This window comes from Magallana gigas, chromosome 1, assembly GCF_963853765.1.
Source record: "Magallana gigas chromosome 1, xbMagGiga1.1, whole genome shotgun sequence".
Classification (NCBI taxonomy): Eukaryota; Metazoa; Mollusca; class Bivalvia; order Ostreida; family Ostreidae; genus Magallana; species Magallana gigas.
The window spans coordinates 17,812,893-17,837,578 of record NC_088853.1 but is presented as its reverse complement, the minus strand read 5'-3'; the positions used below and the strand labels follow the sequence as shown (position 1 = coordinate 17,837,578).

Here is a 24,686-nt window from a genome sequence, read left to right as displayed (position 1 = left end):
GCAACAAAAAAGATCAATCAGTAAATGAAAGCAAGTTATATGAACTTAAGCAAAATCATATTTGAACAATCTCAAAAAAGGTTTGTTCCTCTGCTTTTAAAGAGATATTTTTGTTCACCTCTTGTCTAAAAATTCTGCACCATTTATTAATTTGTAAATAATTATGTCTATCACATTTTTTTCTCAATATACGATGGATATCACTCGTGGGATAATTTTTTGATATCACACTGTGTTTGTACGCCACTTGAGGTCATAAATAAACATTACGTAGCTTTAGGGGATGATTGACGTGCAATAAAAAGTAACAGAATAGTACAGTTGAAAAGTGTAGAGTTATAAATGTGAAGCAATTTTTTTCTGTTTTATTTTTTTCATAAATTGTTAGAAAATTCAATACTTTGGTGTTACTCTAGAAAGAACTTTTTTTTTCCGTGCGTGAGGTTGTTGACCTCTTTCAGTAAATGTGTTGTGCGGCTCACGTTTATAATGTTTACAGAAAAGATCGAGGTTTAACAAAATGTGTGGAAAACGTGATGAGAAGAATCTCTCATGATTTGCAATGGCATATGATTTTTATCCAACTCGTTGTATGTTTTCTATTCCCTATTCAATAGAAAACACACAATTCGTTGTATGAGAATCATATACCATCGCAAATCATGAGAGATCCTATATTAATACTCCAAAATAACATAATTAATCAACATTGTAGTAGTAAATTTGTAAGAAGTCACGGTTCTTAAGTCTCTTACTAATATATGTAATGATTTAACCTTATCAGGAACTGATTGAATTATATATCTTATCCTTTTAGCTAACAGATAAAGACAGAGGTACAATTGAAAAATGCAAAAATGTTCACAATACTTTTCCATGCATGGCTACATCATTACGCAGTACAGTTAAGGCGGTCAATAAAAATATGGGCAAATTTTTGTGATGAAAACACATATACTTTAGTTAAACTGGCATGTCCTTTTTAAAATCAATAACAGTCACTCAAATGCAATATATTTCTAATATATATATATAACAGTACAATATTTTATGTTCATAGTGGTCACGTGATATGGCAGTCGCATGGTACAAGCAGATGTATTTGTGGTTTTGAGGTCATTTAAAAAATTCAATATTGCAAGGGCATAATCATGTCAAAATTCACAACTGAATTATGAAATAACTTGATGTTATATCGTAGATTTTGAAAAACGGAGCGAACTTTTTAAGATAAGAATATTTGTTAGTAGAAACCGTAATTTATAATGCATATGTTGAATAGTTTTGAAGGTCACAGGGTTAATTTCATTAAAAAACAATTAATTTGTAAGATTTTACAAGGATCGTAGAAGTTTTTAAGTTACATAGCATATTTCAAATTCACATGTAAAAGTTTGTCGGGATCAGGTAAGTGTATGCCCTTGCAATTAAGTGATTTATTTAGGTACTCAGATTTTAGATAAACGATATTTTATACAAAACCGAGGTGGCTTCTTTATACGATGCATACTTTTAACAAAATGAAAATAAGACTATATAGGTAGCATTCTACTTATAATAATTTTAAACAAAATATTCATTTATACTTTTCCGTTAATGTATGACATTTATTTTTCTTCGCTATAAAACTGCACGATAGCCTTCAATGATTTAACTTAATGCGTCATTTTGAAGCATATGACGTCATATTTTGTAGTACAGCGAGAACGACATCTCGCTTATTTTTCAGTGTGTACGATATAACGGACATCAAAATTGTAAGTAATAGCATTTGTTGTTTTTAATTAAAAGATTAGTATAAGTTAATTTTACTAATAAATAGATTAATAAGTACTTTCGAGGTTTGTAATATACTGTGATGTCATAATGCACATTTCCCGTACTTTTTGTCTGAACGGAGTTTATTGACAGCCTTAACTGTGCTGCGTAATGGGTGAGTCCATCCATACATTTGCGTAAGAACTGCGAACACTAACTCCCGTTTCCCGCCTACATTATACATCCAAATATTTCAAAATTCCTGTCAGATATTCAAAAACTAAGTTTTTTTTACTAAAAAGAATAATCAAATCCTCATCAATTGTTATCAAAATTAAATTTGTAATCAAATTATTGATTTTTAAAGAAAAGGTTTGCTCACGCGGGGTCTTAAAATTTTTCACTGAAATCGGTCTCTATGAGTGAGGTAAATATTATCTAGTGGCCGATATGTGCGTAAAAACCTAATATTTGCATGTCCATTGTTCTTTCCCACTGTAGGTCCATACGGAGGAACTGCAATTATTTTTCTATAATCGCAATTGCTCTGTCTGTGTATACTATGACGTTATAAAGGCGTGACACCATATACTTTTCCATGACGTTATAGATTTTAAAAACCACTATACGGTACATCATGTGATTTTCTCCAACTCCATAAAATTGATGTATTCAATTAAAACATGTCTTATAATAACATTTTAAAGAAATTATTGTTATAACATATCATTGATTCTATTAACAAATCTATGTGAATTAAAAAGATACATTACAGTCTGAATGTTTATTTTTGATGCAATAACTAAATGTGAAGGTTTATACAGGGTACATGTATTTGCGGGTGGTAAAATGCAAATATAAGTAATAAACAACGATTTTTTAGTGAACATGGCGTTATGAATAGCAACAGCTCTGCTGGCATATTTTCCATGATGCGCTAGCGCACATCATGGAATATGCCAACAGAGCAATTGCTATTCATAACGCCATGTTCACTAAATAACGTTGTTTATTTCTCAAATTTTTAACCGGGTTTTCCAACGGAAAAATCCGGTTATTAAAATGGTGAAAATGGCGGGCGGGCGGGCGGCTGCCAAAAGGGTACCCTCATTGTACGGATAACTCCTCCTACAGTTCTCAAGATAGGAAGTTGTTCTTTTGCAGATCAATTGTACATATATCAGAGGTGTGCATATTGCTAGGATTTTGATTTCCGATAATTTATGAAAAAAATACTTGCTTTTGAACTTAGTCATTTTTTGGCAAAATGTTGTATATACATGTAGGGTACTCCATTTCACTGGATAAGGGTTGACATGGATTATGGATACAGTTTACATAAAAGAAAACCCGGTTTGCTGTCATATTGACAGCTTTTCACTTGTTTCAACTATGAACTAAATGCTAACACCAGCTTTTAACTTGTTATCAGTGAAACACCATGTATAAAATAGTTAGATTTAAATTTCAAGCCCCCCCCCCCCTTCTCCCATATCATCAAGACAGTTATTTGTTTTTAAATCGTACATTATATGATACTCAATAAACCCTCCTACAAAAAATTATCAACAATGCAAAATACAGTTTTGAGGTAAAATTTAATCTAAAGAACATTATAAAGGGGGATTTACTATCTTTTCGCTTCCAACTGAAAAATACATATCTGGGTTATTAAATAAGATGTTTAATCAACATACAAGATTTCTTACGTGCATATTAAAATTGAAAACAGAAATCGTCACACATTATCCGCACCTCAAGGGACATCTCTATGCCACCACCGAATTCTACCTGGGTTCATAGAAACATTTTAACAAAACCTTGGACTTTCAGTAGGGTAAAGCTATCTATTCTTTGCATCAAAACAAGTTAAAAATGACGCAGTTTCAAACGAAATATGCATGCATCGAATGCGTAGTTTTAGCTCAAAAGCCAGACAAAGGACTAAGTGCGGTTTTATGCAATTTTTGCCCCCCAAAATCAAAGTTTTAGAAAGAGCTTTAAAATAAGATGAAAGATAGTTAAAATCATATTGGAAATAAAGGTGTAAAAGGTTATCACCACAGTGACGTCATAACGTAGAAATGACGTCATGAATATTGCATTATTTTGATAAATTGATGTTTTGTAGCAAAATATGGGTGTTTTCCGATGGTTTTTCGACTGGGAAACATCGAGCGCAGGCTTGCTCAAGTACCATTTTTAGTATAATATGTATAACTATCTGAAGAAAAACATTTGTTAAAATTGCACTTGAGCAGACCTGCGCTCTATACTTCCGAATGCAAAATATAGAGCAAAAATGAGAATATCTTCATTTGTTTGCAACTTTGCGGGAATTAGGTCATTTAGATGACGTCATAGATAAAAAGCGAGTGAGCAATAATGACTAAAATCAAGATTAAAGTTATAGGCATCCTCTTTACAATGATTTGTGAAGATTTCATTCTTATACGATACTATTTAAAAATTGGTTGAAATCGGGGGCAGATATTTGACCAAACCGCACATAGTCCTTTTGTTGATTTCAAAGAGCCATGGCTGAGTGGCTAGCAATGAAATAGACAGGACTACGTCACTTTGATGTTTGACACATCTACCCAAAGTCCAAGCTCTTGTTAAAATGGTTCTAAGAGATTTCAAAAGACATTGATGTAAAATTCAGTACATAATGTCAACAGATTGAAAAACATACTAAGAATAAATGATAAGAAAGCAATAATTGATAGCTGTAGAGCTCATGTGCACAGAACACACATTCTTTTGATGATGCATATTCATGTTTTCCTTATATCAGTCGCTTCATGAATAATCATATTCAATTCATTCTTTTTAGCATGCTCCATCAAAACCACGAGGTGTATATACATGTATAAGGCTTTTATTTATTGGTAAACTGTCGGAAGTGAAGCATCAATTATAAAATATAGGTACACATGTTCAAGGATGACGGACGTATTAAAACATTTTACATTAAGGTGGCTCACTACACCGTGAAATATTTTCTCAAAACAGTAGAACATTACTTGATTATGATAGATATCATAATGGATAAGAATTATATACATATAGGTCTAATAGGCAAAAATGTGCAATTTTTCCTATGAAAAATTACATTTTCAAAAATTTAATTCCGTAAACATGAACAAACATGAAGTTCCAGGTGGATTTGAACTACTGATCTGCGGTTCGGAAGCCACATACTCTATCCACTGAGCTACGACGATATACAACGCAATTGAACGATATAAACAGTTCAACAAAACATTTAAATCGCAATCTTGTGACGTAGTGTCTTAAAAAGTCTAAATGTAGGTGTAGTGAGGTACCTTAATGATCAACACCAAACTGATGCAGCAATCGTTTGGTGTTTACAGTGAGAAATTAAGAGTTGTCAGTAGTGCAGTCCATTTTAATCATATACAGGTCGTTTCAGCTGTAGATGTTGGAAAAAAAGACAAAAATTGACATGTGTGGTTATTAGAACAGACTAGATTTGTACAGAAATATTTACAACCGGTCAGTATTCAAGATTTCCCCTTTTTAGGCAGGTGTTGTGCTGGACATGGCATCCCGATCAGGACGAAATGTATTTGCATCTACAAATCATTAATCAGTTGTTAATATATCAAATTCATACAGATTATGTATAAAAATAACTACCTCTAAAATGAAAAAAATAAACTTGTTAAATTGACACTTCCTTTAGCATTTATCATTTGAACATGATTAATTGAATTAAGCCAACTAACATGTAACAAAAAAAACCTATTACAATTACTTGCGTCACAAAATTTATTTAATTGATTAATTAGAATGATTTTTTTTCTAATTAACTAATTTCAGCGACATGTGATTGTACTTTAACTACTGAAATAATGTATATAAATGCTATCTATTTCTAATAAACAAATTATTCATAATGACTAAATAGATACAACAAACCCTGTTACAATGGACTATTTATATTGACAAACAATCACACAGATAAACATGTCTTACATGTATCATATCAACTAATAATTGACACGGTATCATTGATAATAACTCAAGCTTACCTGCCATAGTGTCTTGTATGTCTATATACCTGTAGACACACACTTTGTTGTTGTCCCATGATCCTGATCCAACCCAGAGACGATGAGAGTTGACATCATAACACAGGCTGTATGGATCAACATTCTCTGATTCTTTCAGTAGATGTGACAGGAACTGACCGTCCTTGTCTAAAATCTGTACTGTGTTGGTTCTACAATCACACACCAGGATGTGTGACAGCGCGTCAGTACAGATTCCCTCTTGGATCTAGTCCTGATCCTGTCGGATGTCCTGTGTAGGTAAAACGATGTCTTCCTCCACGCTCTGTCACCACTATAGCACCAGAATCAGACACCACGACATTCCCATTGTTGTTCTCTGTTATATATTGAGGTACACTATACATTTTCAGTCCTGTGTTGTCGTATTGTATGGTTTGTGTCAGTTGTCCACTCTGGTTGTACCGGGTTACCTTGCCTGTGACTGGTTCCTTTCTGTACATCCCCACCAGTAGATCCCCAGTCGGCGGGGACCAGAACACACATTGGGGTTCCCATGTAGTGTCTGTTCTTTTTAAAAATGTGGTGGTTGTATTCATATCCTTTGACAGTTTGTTGATATTATAGTTCCGATCTATATAAATGAGTTCACTCTCACTGTTCACTGTGTGTAATCCATATAAACCACAAAAATCATTCAACCGATGTAGAGGGACACCTGTTGTGTTTGTCAAGATGATGTTTATATCACTGACCCAGACCCGGTCTGATGTCACACGTGAAATGTGAACAGGACAAGAAATACCTGTCACTGTGAGGGAGTGAAGTAACTCGGGGGGAGACATCAGTTTCAGCAGACACTCGTTTCCTTGCTGTTGATTTCCTGTCTCTGTTGTTGGGATTCCATTCGTTGACTCCATCACATCAGCGGTGGCTGTACTCAGATCTGCATACATCAGAAATGAACAGTCAGATAGAACAGATTGATTACAAACATAGATTTTTTTATAATGATTGTTTGAGCAATGTTTTTCTATCACATATATAATCTATCAATATAGAACCATTATCTGTTAATAATACACATATCCGTACAGGTAATTAACTAATTAACTATTTGTTTTTATTTAGGCCACATCAATAACATTTCTTTTTCTTGTATTTGCGTGCGCCTATTTTATTGAAGTTGTAGAAATACTATTCTAAATTTCTCACGTCTGGTAAATTGTGTATCTTTTTTCACTCCGGTTTTTGTTTCAGTATTTAGACTGAACGGAAATCTTAGTTAGGAATGTTTTTGAAATATAGTAATCCTGAACAGTAACAGAAAAGATAATCGATTCAACAACATGGTGTTTGGTTTCATGCAGATTGCTAGTTTTCGAATTTGTCCTTGAATAATGATATTTGTAGTTGGAAAATTCAGATATGGAAGTCAACAATATTTTGGAGACACTTGGTTCTAAGTTTATGGCATTGATAAATTCACTAACTATACCATGTAACTGCTTGCATTTCTACTGCTTAACATCACTTTAAAACCACAATAAATCACCTGTACTCATGCACAATATTAACACGATGGCGTTGCCACAGAAACCTAAAAATGAAAGGAACCTGGTAGGCATACAAAAAATAGACTTTATAAATTGGATGTCATCGGAAGGTTATGGTTGGAAGAAAGACTCCTTGGATACTATTGATTTTGTAATCAAGAAAACTTAGAAATACACCGTGATGTAAAGATTGTGCGCATGATAAGTTTAAAGAAAATGCATGCCCCTTACCAAAGATATTTACTTCGTTTAGTGGTTATAGTTAATACAAGTAACTTTATCATAAGACAACTGTTATCAAATCTACAGATAATGAATGATTTTTCACTTGATCTAACTTAAACCCTATCGTTCCCTGTAGTGTTACCGTTCAGGCATAAGTTAAATTGTCAGCAGATTTAGAATTGTTGTTGGAATGCATTTGTAATTACAAGTAAAAATTAGACAATGGCAATGTACACCACCAATAATCATTAACGAGATTCGTCTTGTAAGCGAACACCAAAATCCAAAAAAAATATTTCTATAAGAAAAATACTTCGAAGTTCTTGTTTTGGATTGAAATTGATATTTCGTTTATGAAAGATATTGCTGAAACAATATAAAATCATTTTAAAAATGTACTTATTTACTAATCAAAAGCTATTTACGAAAAATTGGGGTAAATCCGTAGGTTTCCTTAGCACAATTCACATTGGTACTTGTATTCTCTACCAATTTTTCGTAAAATATTCTAAATTTGTGTTGACCTTTCACCTGCGCCAAGCTGGTTTTTACATGCATTAAAATTTCTTCATCCAGTTAATTGTTTACACGTAGCAGCGAGAGTCTCCAAACCACTAGGTTATAAATAGTCTTTTACTTAAAACGAAAACTGCCGATTATTTAATACTGGTTTAAATATGAATGTATTTTGTACGTTTGGCATAACGGCAGCATCTATGTAAAGGAAACATGCGGTATTATACTGGTTTGATATAGTTCACTTTTAACGATAAGATACATTCTCTGAGAATTATCGATTGTAGATCGTGACGTCAAAGTTTATTATGACGTCATATCGTATGACGTACAGACAAGTGACTTTCTACAAATCGCTTTAAGGAAGGCGTCTTTTCTGGTTTTCGACTTGTCAAACGTAAATTTGATTAATTCTTCATTAAATCAAGATGAAAGGAAATTAAAATAGTATATTTTTCTTTTTTTACTATTATACAACTTGGCATAAAAAAAGTAATTGATGTTAAGAATCTAACAAGGACTATATTTTTTGGCGGAATATTGGCGTAGGAAAATAGCAGGTTTCGCAATTCAGAATTGCTGTAGATTAATGAGTCTGTTTAAGCATTTTTAAAACAATAACATTAGTGTTGGATTTTAAAACTAATTTGAACTAATGATATGATACTTGGTTTTCAGAATATGTTTTTAAAACATAATTTGCTTATGAAATTAGATTTTTATAAGCTTTTTCAAGCGCTATTATGTACATTCATTTGTGTGAAAAAAAATCACTAAAATAAGTTTTTTTTCTCTTATTAAATGGTCAATATATTAGCCTTTCTCTCAATTTATATTTTTATATAAATTCTTCATAATACATGTACGTAAAAATCAGAGATATCTTATTAATAGAAGCATAAAAGAATAATTATAATATCTTCAAAATTAAATAAAATTAGAGGAAATGCGTGCTAAGCAATATCACTTTTAGTTTAAATATTTAATCCAATTTAGTAATATAAGCTGATAGACATTCTGATACTCTATCATTTCATTGAGGAATAGAATCTTCAAATATTAAACAAATGTCTACAGAATTACAAAGAGCTACACTTATTTTTATCATCCTTTACGTTGAGGAAAAAGGTAGTTACCTTGACCTGACCTTTATGCGAAAACAAAAAGATCAAATTTGATTAAACTCATAGAATCATTTGGTAATATGATCTGTTTGACTCTGTCAAAATTTCATGAATTTCTTATTATAAGAAGTATGTTTGATAACGAGAAGACTCCTTCCTTAAAATCAACCGGGAAGCCTTAACATGCCTGCGATGCGAAGGGATTTCATTTATCAGTATTCGTAATATGTCAACATCCCTAAATCCTTATTCAGAAGAAGTGTAACTGAAATTGATGAGAGGGAAAATATTCAAAATATCATCACTGACACATTGTCTTGTTTCATTTGTAAAAATTCACAGGAACATGAACATATTTCTTATTAAGATTTATAATAGGAAATGTTGACATCTATTTTTGTTCGGAAGTCGCTTAGAACAACTTAGTCTAGCACAATTTCTTCAACGTAATCATCCGGGATACCTTTAACACACCTTTATTAAAATCCCCGTAATTTTTTTAATATTTGGCACTGTATAAAAATCTGACAAGGTAGAGGAGACGATTTAAAAGCAAAATCTTTGAATTTTTCTATATATCTGAATGAACATCATTTGAATTCTTAGATATTTATAGATATCGAATAATTGAGGAAACTACGCTGCATAAATATCATGCGAGAGAGTATACATACCAACAATAGAGTCTCCATTTAACGCACCGAAATCGACATTGCCATGTGAAGCTTTTTTGTCATCAACGTAAGTTAAATTTTCTTTAACTACTTTTAGACTAATGGCCATATATATACATTATATGTTAGGTTTTAAATACCGATCTATCTAATTCTGTCACACACGTTGCGCGCAAACAGTGGTTTGTATATATCTTTAAAAGTGTGTTTTTTTGAAAGGTTCTTTATTTTGTTCCAAAGCGTATTTTTCCCGACAGCTATTTTACTCAAACCACTATTATAACAGACTTCGGTTATTCTTAGAGCTTGGACTTCGATGTTGTGAACAATTCCAAAATATTCTTTTTTTAATTAATTGCAGAACGTTTTAAGCACACTAACGCTTACATTGATACCATTGATACCATTTGTCGTATTTGCCACTACACTATCAACTTCCTCTGAATTCACATAAACAAAACGCAAACATGTTTAGAATACGCGACGCAGATTACTTTTGCTTATCAACTAATTATAACTCTTTTAATTTCGAACTCGACGTAACTGATATACATAATGCGTACTTTCAGGAGTGCAGTAAAAATGTTTTCGGAGTGGTTGAGCGGATTTTGAGGGTATTGTAATAACATTGTCTCATTTATGTCATACCGAGAAAACTTATTAAAAACGTTATACGAACAAATATGTACTTAGATTATATTGACAAATTTTAATTATTACATCCTACATATGTCATACTTGTAACTAAATATTATTTAACTTACGATATATAATAATTAATCAGACTTACCTGTCGGAGTGTCCTGTCTGGTGATATACCTGTAGACACACACCTTGTTATACCGTGATCCTGAGCCAACCCAGAGACGGTGAGTGTTGATATGATAACTCAGGCTGTGTGGTGAGAATATCCCTGATGGTCTTACCAGTAGATGTGACAGGAACTGACCGTCCTTATCTAACATCTGTACTGTGTGGGTTCTACCATCACACACCAGGATGTGTGACAGCGCGTCAGTACATATCCCACGTGGTTCTAGTTCTAATCCTGAAGGATGTCTTCTATAGGAGAAACGATGTCTTCCTCCACGCTCTGTTACCACTACAGCACTAGACCAGTCAGACACCACGACATTCCCATTGTTGTTTTCTGTTATATAGTCAGGTTTACTATACAGTGTCAGTTCTGTGTTGTCTTGTTGTGTGATTTTTGTCTGTTGCCCGCTCTGGTTGTACCGGATTACCTTGCCTGTCATTGGTTTTTCTTTACATATCGCGACCAGAAGATCCCCAGTGGACGGGGACCAGTACACACACCGTGGTCTCCATGTAAAGTCTGTTGTCTCTATAAATGTGGTGGTTGTTTTCATATCCTTTGACAGTTTGTTGATGTTATAACTCGTATCTATATAAATCAATTCACTCTCACTGTTCATTGTGTGTAATCCATTACCATAATATAAATCACTAAATGAATCAACCACACGATGTAGAGGAGCCCCTGTTGTATCTGTCAAGATGAGATTGTTTTTATCACTTACCCAGATTCGGTCTGCTGTCAAAAAGGAAATATGAAGACAGCGATCAATACCTGCCACTGAGAGAGATTGATGGAACTCAGGATCAGACATCAATTTCAGCATACACTCGTTTCCTTCGCGTCGGTTTCCTCTCTCTGTGATTTGGATTGCACTCAGTGACTCCATCAAATCCGCTTTGTTAAGTGACTCAGTCATGGAAAACTGGCTAGCGTGGAGTGTGAGATGTATCTGGGGGAGGACTGTCTTTATGGAAGAGAGGAAATGTACCGCACTGATTGCTGATTGTTCATATATGTCAACATATCTCTGCAGGCTGACGATATGTCTGCTCATTTTTATATTCTGGTTTAAACACCTGTGTCTGAAATTAAAGTCAAAAAACACATTGAACATAAAATCTGTTTTTACTTTGTCGATGAGAGCCTTCATTTTCTGAGCCTTTGTTAACATCTCTAATTCAAGGTTGGAACATCCTTTGAGACAGGTTTTCAAATCAGATTTGGCTTGTTGCAGGAGAAGAGGTCTGTAAAAAAGAGCTTCACTTCTAATAGTGTGAATGGTTCTTTTGTGTTGTCGCTTTGTTTTATAGGCTGATATATCATCTACAGTAATATGGTCTTTATCTTTTGGACAATAGAAACAGGAGGAGAGTTCACAAGGTTCAAAGTGCATGTTGGAATGTCTGACACAATACTCTTCTTTTTGGATGTAGTCAAATTTATCACAGTGTGTCACAACATCATGGTCTATTGTTTTGAGATCTTTAATATGGTTCTCTCTACATCGGGGACAGAGATCACATGGACACGATACACAAAAGTACTCTGTGTCCCCCGGACACTTAGAACACTGATGTACTCTATGCGTCGTTAATTCTGTGTCCATGATGTGGATGGTGTTGGTCTCAAAATCGCCACCTGTTAAATGGGTTTTACAATTATAGTTGTTTAATAGATTTAATAATATGACCCTTTTTTGGACGTCCGGTCTATTTACTTCCGGTTTACACATGCAAAAAAACCACCCAAAATATTATTATGTGTATCTATTTTATTTTTTGATTATAAACTAAGAAATTTTGGATTTAGATACTTCCTAGTATGATATACAAAATCGCAAGCGACAACTTTTTTCAGTCTCTTTTGTTTTGGGATAAACATTTTGAAAGATAAGGGATCTAGAGGGGTTAAAGCTTAACACAACCCTTTAGCTGTATCTTTTTATTTTTCATCCGATTTTAAAAATCTTTACGGTTTTTAGTTTTGAGTAAAGAGTACAATTTAAAAATTATGGTCCGTAGGGCCATTTTTTGACTTCTTATAGGAGTTTTAAGGGTGTGAATATTGCAACTTTTTTAAGTTGAAAAAGTGATTTAGAAAGAGTTATCTCGCTTTGCTCAAAGCTTAGGGCATTAATACTCTAGGCATACCACGTTTTCTATTTCAGAAATGAATACTTACTTTTTATGATTTTTTGGAAATATTCTTTTAAAAACTAAAAGTATATTTACTTTTAAAGTTCTGAAGTTATCTTTTTTGACATTGCATTATTTATAAGGTTATATTTTAATAGGCAACTGATTATACCAAGGCGGTGAAGAATTTTTAAATAAAAATAGATACGATTTTACCTGACATTTACAATCAAAAAAGGGAAAGGGGATGTCAAAAAGCCCTTACTTTTGTTGAAGAAAAACAAAGTTCTAGTTAGATATATTCTTGGTTAACGTTTGCAACCTTATGCTGCATTTGTGGTCACTGAGTGTATAAAAGTCCTGATTTTTAAAGAGGATTTAAGTTACAGTTTTATATGACCTTGACATCTGATAACGTGTCAAATACCTAGCTTGTACCGGTTTAATGGACACATGTGCAAATAAAATGAATCTGAACTTTACATGCCTATAGTTTGCTTAATTGATAATCGCCTGTATACATGTATAAGTCAGTGCAAAGTATAGATTCGGCATTTCCCATGTATTACACATCAAATAAGTAAAGAAAAAGGTTATCAATTATACCGTTGTCATCACTAAATACATTTAAGAAGAGCGAAAACGTTTCACATTGACCTCGGGTTGATATCATACATCTGATTAATTCAAACATCAAGTGTTGCCAAGTTCACTCGATTAATGTAACATAATAGAATCATTGCAATTCTATTCTATGGGTTTTTAATATCATAACTATAAACGACCACATGTTTTATTATCAAAATGTCTACTCACATACTCCTATGGAATATCCACAGTTGGACCCACCAACGCAGTGTATTTATATCTGTTGTTCCACAAATATTCTCAGTGAGTGTGATCTGTTGAATTGACTCCAATCAGAATGATGCGTTATTCAAACAACAGTACTGCCTGTTGTCAGGATAATGTCGCTCTAAAGTTGTACCAGTATCTCGTGATATATGTCCCAATCTAACCAAAACAAATATACTAGTATGTAGGACACCCAAACGGTTGATATTCATGTTTTATACTGCACGTGTCATTTATTTTACTGACCGTGATTGTTTAGGTGTCCCCGTATCAAGAGAGAAGTGTGTGACTTTAACGAAATATCTACTCTTATCTTATCTTAACGAATAGATTCAGGACACTTGGGTGCACATGCACAGAGAACATATTTAAAACTAAACTGTGTTAAAATTACAATGGTAGAATCGTTAAATCAGATTAAAATTCCAGCATATCTTCATGTCAACTTTCAAAAGAATAAAACGACGCAAACTGAAACCAAGAGTCCGTTCCACTTTGAGGTGTACGTCTGTTGTAAATGTGCGCCCGGCGGTATCTGGACTATAGACAAACGTTTGTACTAAAAAGGTGTAACGTAGCATCCGACATAAGTTAAACCGATGGTTAAACGCTTGGTCAAGGATACTTGTATTTTTTTTGGTAATTCAAAAAAATTGCTAAGGTAACTGTTATACTATTATCTTATCGTTGCTCACTATTATTTGAAATTGTATAATTTGTAAAGGACTATATATGATATGGGCCTCAAATGGCCCCCTAAAATGAACATCATCATTTAACTGTAATTCTTTGTTTTCTTTGTTCAATTATATATGTGATGTTTTAACATAATGTCATTTTGATTTAACTGCCCACAATTTAGAAATATGACATCGTAAAGACAAACTTTTCCCGCCATTTTTGAATTTTTTGCACAAAACAGCTTGTTTTCAAGAAGTATTTCTTTCAGAAAACACAGAGCGCATGCTTGAACAAATAAAATATTTTAATTGGAGAGGTATCTAGCCAAGGCTAATAGGTGACAAACAAATTTTCCTTGTTAAAGCATCCGCTCTAAATTTCCCATTTATAAAAGGAAAAGAAAAATGTACATTTTTGACTGATTTTGAATGAATTATAGAAATAGCGTCACTTCTGACGTCATATACTGCCAGTGAGTGCAAACAAATCAAATAAATAGCTGAAAAATATAATTCACATCAACCCTTCTAAAATATAACATAACATTTTATTTTACCAGAAAAACATTTAGAAATTGCGAATTATGGGGGCCAAATTTAATTCATATCATATATAGTTCTTTATTTGTCTATCTATATATCTCTATCTAAGTATATGTTTTTTATTTTGGTGCACATGAGCATACATGAAGGCTCGTTGTCAAGGACATAAATTCGGCCTTAACTTAGTCGGATGCTACTATTTACGGTAAAGCGTACGCCCTTTAATAAATCGACCTAGCCCTAACTAACTAATGACATCCGTCCCGAGTCTTAATTTGCGTTTTTTCGTAAGTTACGCTTTTAGTGAGAAGAGCTCACTTATCACGGACTAGATATTGGCGTACGTTCTGAGGCTGGAGTCTGTTTCACGAAAGCGTCGTAAATTGTACGTAGTTCATATGTGCGACGTAAGTAGCACTTAGATTTAAAATTTTGGGCGTTTCACGATGTAAAATGCGCAGCATCGTATGTAACGTATATAACGTCATACTCCACGTTACCTCCGATGTAACGTTATTCTACGTCTTAGCGTTACTATCTGAAAATGTTGGTGTATATGAGGTTTGATGACGAACTAATGCTTAAAAATGTACGTATGAACACTGTTTTTTAAAGACACAGTCCCCGGGACCTCAACAAATTGCAAAATTCATATCCTCCTTTTCTTAATATTCTTAATCTTTGGGTCCTTATTGCAAATTTCATGAACAATTTTTTATTTATAATTTTGAAATCCTAAAGGTTTTTTTATTAGGAAAACGATTATAGCTTGTCCTTTATAAACTGTTATTTTATTTTAGTTCCATTGACAAAGTATGAATTCATTGACCAAATCACTAGGTCCTAAATTTGACGTTTTAACTAAACTGCATGGTCAAATAAATCTGTCTTCACATTGTCATCATTACTTGTCTTTCATTTTTGAATCATCAGTATTTGCAGATGATTTGTCATTACGATTTTTATTTTGTTGTACAATGATTTCAATTCAGAGTAAAGGTGTATTAACAAAATGTGCTCTTTTTATGCGTTATCTTCTATTTGGTTGTTATCGGACATTCGTTGGAAGGAAAGCAATTCTTAAAAAACGGGGTGAGTCCAAATTTCTTAATGCAGCGTCAAATGCGTACTCAGATAATTGGTTATTTTTTCAGCAGCTAAAAGCACAGATCGAATATCTCTTTGTAGAAGTTGAAATCTGATTGTTCTGACAACCAAAATGGTTTATCAATTCTATGCACACGCACATAGCTTTACATAAGCAGGCAGAGGTAACATTTCAAAATAACAGTTAGATAACAGACATTTTAAAACCTGAATCGTTAGGCGAAAACATGTTATTGTCAACAAGGTTGATAGTTGTCGGTCCATTCGGTTTTGACGGGTGTACGTTATTGGAAATTCGGGTTGAAAAAGTGTCCCCCTGTTTCAATATAGATTTTAAAAAGTGAATTAAGTCCAATTTAATGAGTGAAAGATTGACATTTATCGCCAATAATTACATATCCAAACGTAATGTATTCTGCGTGATTTTTAAAAGGTGTTCTAACTATCAAATATAAGGTTGTTTTGATATAGAATAGAACAGGATATTACCAATTCAAGGCAGTCGTACATTGAAAATTAAGTGATAATTCAGCTTGGTTTCTTGCTATCAAGCTAAAATTAAAATGGCTAATAACTGCGTGTTATATTATTGTAGTACTTCAAGGAAAATAACGATTGTGAGCAGTTTATTTAATCGATAAATGTGTTCGTCTATGTAGACTTGTAAGCCTCTTATTATCAGCTTAAATTACAACGTACTTTTTTTGTCAATAGATCTATCCAAAACAGCCGCGATCCTGTATAGTTTTCTTTTTATTCATAGCAGATGTGATACTAATCAAAACGACGTTTTTGAAAATAAAACGATGTAAAAAGATTAACTGAATTCTGCATTACAATCTTTTATCAATGAAATTTAAAAGCTTTAAATGTGAAATTGCCAGGGGACATTTTAATCTCTTCAAGTAGACGTGAATTAGCGATGGATGACAACTTGATACTGTGAGGTTGTGAACAGGTAAGCGGCCAAGTTTATCACGAGTATTAAATTATTTTGTTGTTAAATACTAAGCGTTAAACTTGTGAACTTCAATGGTTACACAATAAGCCTATGATATTTAATCAACCATATGTTTGTTGTAAATTGAAAGGTATAGAAATGTGACTTACTTGGTCATATTTCAATTCACTGAATTGAGGAGGGAGGGGGACTAATTTTGCGACGAATGCTTCTTTTGATTGGGTCGTTTGTTTCTAGGTGCATTTAAAACTGTACATAAAACTAAACTGCCATTAGAATTGTGGTTTCATAAATTGTTATACATTGATTAAAAAAGGAGTTTTGTTCACGTAAATCAGATATTTACCAATCAATTGTTAACAATTTGCTTGCATCCAAGGCACAGCTGGTGCGTGTCAACGATCGTGTATTGATTATATTAGCCATATGCATGCATACAGTGTACGTTTACACAATGACCTGCCTCACCCATTATTAAGTGTAATTCTTTTTCGTTACCTTTAGGTAAATTTTAGTGAGATGGTGTATATAAGCAAGGAAGGTGACAACTTTTTCTACCAGTAAGTATTTATTTACATATTGCACCTGATCCTACATCTTTTGTCTTTAAAGATCCGTGTTTTTTCCTTTTGACTTATGATTTTGATTTTGAACACTATATAAATAGTGCCTGTTTGGGAGGGTAACAGTTGAAATTGACACCCCTCGAAAACCATTGTCAACCGACGCGAAGCGGAGGTTGACAATGGTTTTCGAGGGGTGTCAATCTATTTATATTGTTATACTGAATGTATTTTTTAAAAATTTTAAGAAAATTTTACTGCTTTTATATAGGAATAACGTGAATTCTACAGCGAACCGTACGCGCATAATTTTCGCGCATGTAACAATTTTTAATGTTACCCGTTGCTAAGTGCGTTTCTAACGCTGAGGGTAATAGAAAATATTATGAACTGCGTCTTCACCAATCAGATTTCAGTATTTAACATGAAAGTATAACCTTGTTCGTTATCACCACATGTCTTTGACATTTTTTTCGTCGATAAATTTTCCCTTAAGGAATCATTGTACTGTTGACTATTAAATATCTTTTTAAGAAAAACGTCATCAATAGCAATTCATATTTTTGTCCAAGAAAGTATGTAAAACGGGTCTTTTGCAATATAAAAGTATTCAATATAGTTTTATAAAAAAGTCTGGCCACGCATAGTCACCAATTTTCCTTATATTTTATACATGGACACACCTAGGTCTAAAACGTAAAAAACCCAATAAAAGTTTGTTGCCGGGGGTAATCGTTGCCATAGCAATCGAGGCTAAAGATGGAAAAATAACACACCTTACCTGCTATGAAGCCATATTAGGAGGTTTTGAAGATATATGTTTACATTCTACTGTATTTTTTCTTTAAATTCTGTGCTCTTTAAATGCCTCTAAAAGCAACAATTAATCATTGCGTATGAATTTACATGTAATTTACAGAAGTAGTTTTCAAACAATGATTTCTATGCTATTGGTTAAATAATATTTATATACGAATGTTGACAAAACAATACAATGAATTGTATCATTTGTATGTTTTGAAACGACCCCTATTATATTCATGTGTATGATGTCATCAATATATGTGAAGGAACACACAATTAAACAAGCATGGAACCGATGCCATCGTTATGTTTTATCAAAGCCTTATAGGACCCCCTTGACTTTAACACATAAATCAACAAAAAAGTTAACTTTATTGTTAAAGGCAAAATTTCAAGAGTTATTTTTCATGGATTATATTTTCATGCTTGTCGATCTCAACCCAACACTCTACGTCTTAACCAGTTTTTAAACCGGTTTTGTAAAACAGCTGTTCTTAATGTTACTAATTTACTCCCTCCGTGATCTACAATATCCATCGATTTTTTAAGTAAATGATTGATTTCATCAGTAAGGGAATGTAAATATAAGCATTATATGATTTATTTTTGACGTTATCGAGTCAATAACTACCGTCAGTTAAGCAGACAAATCACCATAACGCGCTAACGCCCGTTAATCAATTTGTCTGCTCAACTGACGGCAGTTATTGACACGACGACGTCGAAAATAAATCATTCAATGCTATAGGAACAACCTTTATCCTATTTTCAATTCTTTAATTATATCAGAAAACTGATGGAGAAGCTAATACTTTTAAAGTGTTACCATGGAAACCGTCACACATTTTTAAATCAGGATTTTTGCGTTTTTTAATAAGCCGAAATGGGAAACTGTTAAATTTTTACATCCATATCAATGTCCATGCAATATATATTTTATTATGAAAATTGACATCCGTTGCTATGACAACAAGGTCAAAAAAATGGGAACAACTAAGAAATTTAAGATGATTTTGATATGCTTTAATTCCTGATTTTAGAAATGTTTTGCAATTGTTTTAGTGGAACTTGTAAAAAATGTATCTAAATTTTCACTATATACCACAAAAAGCTTTGTTTTGCAACACACAAGTGTTGTTGCTATGGAAAATTAAGCTGCGAAAAAAACCACACAGAAATTCTTACTTTTTGAAAAGTCCATAGCAACAGCAATTATTTAGAGAACTTATCAGATTTCTTTCAATTGTCATTAACGTTAAAGACATTCTTTTTTTTTTCTCACCAGTTGCTTTTATATATCAATTCATTTTAAGTGATAAATATCTATTATAAGATTCCTAAAAATATTTTAATTTTTTCTATTTTAAAACTTGTTACCATAGCAATGGTTCTTAACTTACATATTTAAATTCTGGATTGAACAATTCTAATAGTGTTTACCAAAAAATCCAAGATTTGCACTTTTACTCAAATTAAATGAAGAAAACAGATTTTAAAATTTTTGTTTAGTAACTATAAAAACGCTCTAAAGATTAGCGTTTCTTCATGGATTTGTTTCTTGCTTTTGAAAAATGACAACTATTTATAATGATATATCCTACCCTGGAAACCCCAAGTTGTGCACATTACTCACAGTATGCTCTTAAATATGCATTACAATGCCATTTTTACAACTTTACCTTCGGTTACCACGGTAACGGGACCACATAGCAACAAACAAATGGTGTTAAGCTTTTTTACTTACCAAAGTCTATCAAATTGTCAAGTATGAGGAAAATCTGTCACTATGCGTTGCCACCGAATTTCGATTCTTACATAGAATTGATCTTAAATCTCAATAATTCCTCATCTCATTTTCGAAAACCATACTCTTTATGGTCAATCATGACATTTCCTAAAGAGTATGATTTTGTTTTTTGCTTTCCATTTTATAGGTTTTAATTTATTTAATTACAACTGTATCTTGACAGAAAACAGTTGTAAAATAAAGTATGTTTTCTTTTAAGAATTAAAAACATGATTTTTATTTCAGCAGAATAAAGAATGAAACCTTTTACGGAATCCTTATGATTGCATTCGGAGCTATAATACTGGTTCTTGTTCTGTATTTAATTACAAAAATGTGTGCATGCGATGATGACGATGAACAAACGAGTAAAGGTCCTCAACCTTTCCCGGGAAACCCCATTTTCGCTCACGAGCTTACCCCTGGTACAATAGTGTTACAGAGTGCTAATGGTGAATACTTCCGCATTCTACATGAGTACAGTTCAACGCATACAGACAACACAAATTGTAGGAACGACCGATTCTCTACCTTTGCCTATCCTGATACCAGTAGAGGTAAAATGGAACATGAAAGAATACAAAGAGCACCAACAGCACCTGTTTTTGATAATGACATGGTTATGAATGCTCATAATCCTGTTATGATTCAGCCCCCACCTTACAACTCTACATGGGGATGAAACAATTTGGACACATACTTTGCAGTGGTATTTATTTCGCAATTTAAGTATTTTGATCTTGTTCATATGAAAATAAACCAAGTAATGTTGCCTGCTAATGAATATAGTATCAACAACTATTCTGCGTATGTACTCTGTCTTGTATATATGACATAGAGAGTTAAAATGTAAACATCCGTCCTAGGTCATGGTATAAAGCATTGTCCAAATACGTGTTGTTGTGTGAAAATTGTTTGAGGAGCATAATCATGTCGTTAAATGTCAAATAACGATTTGTTTATTTCCTGATAGAAGTAATTCTTTATTCATAACACATTTTCATTTGATGGTTTGGAATTTAAAAAGTGTTTATTCATTTATTCAAAGATTATCCGATTTCTTTTTCTCTCGTTTATACTGTAAAAGTGGTGATTTACGCGTGGGGGGGGGGGGGGGGGGTTTAAACTAGTTACGCGGTAAGCTGAAACCCGCGTATGGTAAACTATAAAACAACTTGGAGTGGTAAATCATGTAAACGTGTTTTCAATATCCACGCGTATTGTTTGACAATAGACAACGCGTACTAAACCACCAGCGTAAATAACCACTTTGAAATTCACAGTACTAGTATGCTATCGTTGACCTACTTAAATTCCATCTTAGTACAGGCACAGGATGAATCTCTGCCATTCAGTCAATTGAAAAGTCACTGAAAGGTATCTTAAAGGAGACTGAATGATTCAGTCACCTTTCCAGACCATTCAGTTATCACTCAGTTGACTGAATGGCAGAGCTTCATCCAGTGAGGCAATTCATACTCTTTTAGAAATAAAAATTACAATGAATATATAGATATTTTTTCTTAATTTTTCTTTTTCAATCATGACGGGGTTCATTTTATTCTTTAACGATTATCAAAACGATTGTTCACTATGAAATGGCTTCAGTGAGGTGTGTGATACTATACTGATTCAATTGTAAATCCTTAATTTAAAGATGTACTTGTAAGATAGCTGAAAATATGACATTTACAAGGTTTTTTTTTAATTTCTTTATTTTTAAAACATTTTTAGTGATCTTTTCGAAGTTAACAAGTGTGTTTTGTTTCAATAAAATATGATGCAATTTCTTCTTATCTCATTGAATTATGCTAATTAAGGAACGACTTAAGTTCCATCCTCGTGGATGCAATTCACATCCTTTTTAAATACAAACAAAAGTAAATATTTAAACATGATTTCTTATTTCATTATTTTTTTTTAATCATACAGAGCACTTTTAAAGCTTTAACGATTGTCAAAACGATATTTCATTATGAATCAGTTTTAGTGAGGTGTGTGAATCTACACCAATGATTATAAATCAATACTTCAAAGATGTATTTGTAAGATAGCTGAAAAGACGACTTTATAATCTTTTTATAACAAATGTTTTATTAGTGATATTAAATGGCACGTTTGGATAATCTTCTAAAAAATCTTCTCACCAGAAAGAGTAAAATCCAGATTAAAAATAGAAATTACATCAGGTTGTTTCCTTTCCTCTGTCGGTCAACTAAATCGTGTGGTTTTTTTTAAATATACATTTAAGCACCTATGCATATCGTCATAATTGTTTATATAATTAAGCATTTGAGTAGGTGGTGGTTTTGCCTAAATACCTACAGTAACATTTAAAAAATGTTTAACTTAAGCTTTTATCAACCGAGTATACATTTAATTTTTTTTATTAGTTTTTTATACTGTATAATTAGTAACAATTATCTGATTCTAGGATATTCGTACTTCTAAGTTAATAAGAATTATTATTAATAATAATTGAGTTTTATCCAACTCGTTTTTTTTTTCTATCCCACGCCACGGCATGGGGATAGAAAACACTCATTTCTTTGAATGAAATCATAATATCATCGCAAGTCATGAGATATTTTATATTAATATCGTTTTTTTATTGAGTTACACTGTTAGTTATACGTTTTTACATAACCATCTATCCTTCCGTTTTTAATAAAGCAGACGTAAGAAGAGAACTAGATAGATTTCACGATCAGTATGTATGCGTGTCTGTTGATAAGGCAAGAAACAACATTGTCTTTGTTTGTAAAGCACATTTTATGAATTGCATTTTAAAACAACAAGGTTCGATTCTACACAAAGTAATCCTAATTACACCGATTGCAGCCTTCTCAAGCAGGAAACTGGATTCGGAAGCATCACAAAAGTTCTTACAAACAGAGACATATAGCAGGTTCCAGTAAATGTTCTACCAAACCTCTCTCTTTACTCCTTACTAAAATTCTTACAGTAGTGAAGGAGAAACTTCTAGAGTAATGTACAACAATATACTCCAGAATGCTATGAATCAGATGTGGATACTCAGAAACTCTTAAGAATTATTAGATACTTTGAGGTCATAAAATCAAATATTATCAAAACGTACGATTTTTCAACGCTTTATGTAACCATTCTCCATGACAAACTAAAATCTAGGCTTTTTGATATCATCGACAGTTGTTTATTCAATAAATATAAAAGTCGTAAAAAATCTTACCTTGCTAATTGAACTCTAAAGAATTACTTTGTTAAAACCATTCTGAGTGCACACATAAGTACTCTAAAGTTGACATCAAATAGATGGTTGAGTTTCTGATAGACAACATATATGTAGGTTTTTGAAATCAAGTCTTCCAACAATTCAGTTGGAATTCCCACTTGTACCAATTGTGCCCCATTGTAAAAAGACCTATTTTGTATTCTTATGAAGCAGAATTTATTTAAAAATTCGTATGTGAAAAAAACCCACTCGCCTTCAACTCAGCATTCAGGTATATCGACGACATATTATGAATAACAAATTGTCATTTCCATTCTCACGTCGACTCAATATATCCCAGTGAACCTAAAATTAAAGATACAACAGAGTCTTCGTCATCTGTTTCATATTTAGATATTTTACTGAAAATGGACATTGATGGTAACCTAACAACAACATTTTATGATAAACGCGATTTAATTTTTTTCCTCTTTAAGGAAAGTAAACTTTCCTTACTTATGTATCAATATACCTACATCACCTGCATATTGTGTTTTCGTCTTTCAGTTAATTCGATACGCAAGGTTTTGTTCTTCGTATGAACAGTTTCTAAAACGAAGCAAGCTACTTTCAAACAATATGATAAATCAGGACTACCAACTGTCTCATTTGAAGTAATCTTTTCGCAAGTTCTATGGTCGATACAATGACCGTTGTCAAAAAATATAATCTTCCACTGGGTCGCATACTGACTGACGTTTTTCATACTAATTGTTAGACCATAATTAACCACCTAATTGTCGATGGACTTTTCGGGGGTTTTCCCCCGATTACGACAAAGAGCAAACGACAAATGAGACCGGTCTGCAGAGGATGCTCACTCCTCCTAGACACCTGATCATACCTTTTTCTCTTTGGAGGTCCGTGTTGCTTTGCTTTGAATTTGTATTTCGTTTTATGGATTTTTGAGATGGTTGACGGTTTGTTATTGTCATTTTTTTTTCAAAATACAAAATTTATAATTATAAAGATTTGGATTTATTTTGGACTACATGTCATGAAGAAAAAATCTGGTATATATTTTTAATCTAATCTTCTAAACATAAAACATAGTTGAACTGAATCGTCTTGATGTATTTGTTTCGAGTTATTTTTGGAATATTGAATTCAGTGCATGCTGTCTCGTGCAGCCAAATTAAGGTGGTATGAGACATTTGTCGATATTAATGTGGATTAAAGTACTATATAATTGAAAAATTTTCACCAGTTTAGAATTTTCAAATTTTACAATATTAAACCAAATAAAGGCTTTTAAAAATATTTGAAAAGGTAAAAATTGTAAAAACCCC

At 32.7% G+C, this 24,686-nt stretch overlaps 1 protein-coding gene across 1 annotated transcript; it reads right to left on the bottom strand.

Moving 5' to 3' along the window:
• Positions 1-4,280: 4,280 nt before the first annotated feature.
• Positions 4,281-12,096, bottom strand: LOC105320016 (uncharacterized). Its single transcript, XM_066084607.1, has 3 exons — positions 10,681-12,096; positions 5,817-6,741; positions 4,281-5,357 (listed from the first exon to the last, which is right to left on the bottom strand). Exons 1-2 carry the CDS (start codon positions 11,879-11,881, stop codon positions 6,041-6,043), a joined length of 1,902 nt encoding a protein of 633 aa, XP_065940679.1. The 5' UTR covers positions 11,882-12,096; the 3' UTR covers positions 4,281-5,357; positions 5,817-6,040.
• Between the last annotated feature and the right edge of the window lie 12,590 nt (positions 12,097-24,686).

Bases quoted from the DNA above. Each gene is read 5' to 3' on its own strand.
- LOC105320016 (XM_066084607.1), bottom strand. From the start codon at position 11,881: ATGTTAACAAAGGCTCAGAAAATGAAGGCTCTCATCGACAAAGTAAAA. The intron at 6,742-10,680 runs GTAAGTCTGATT...TGATGTATGCAG, and splicing joins CAGACAGGACACTCCGACAG to ATCTGAGTACAGCCACCGCT.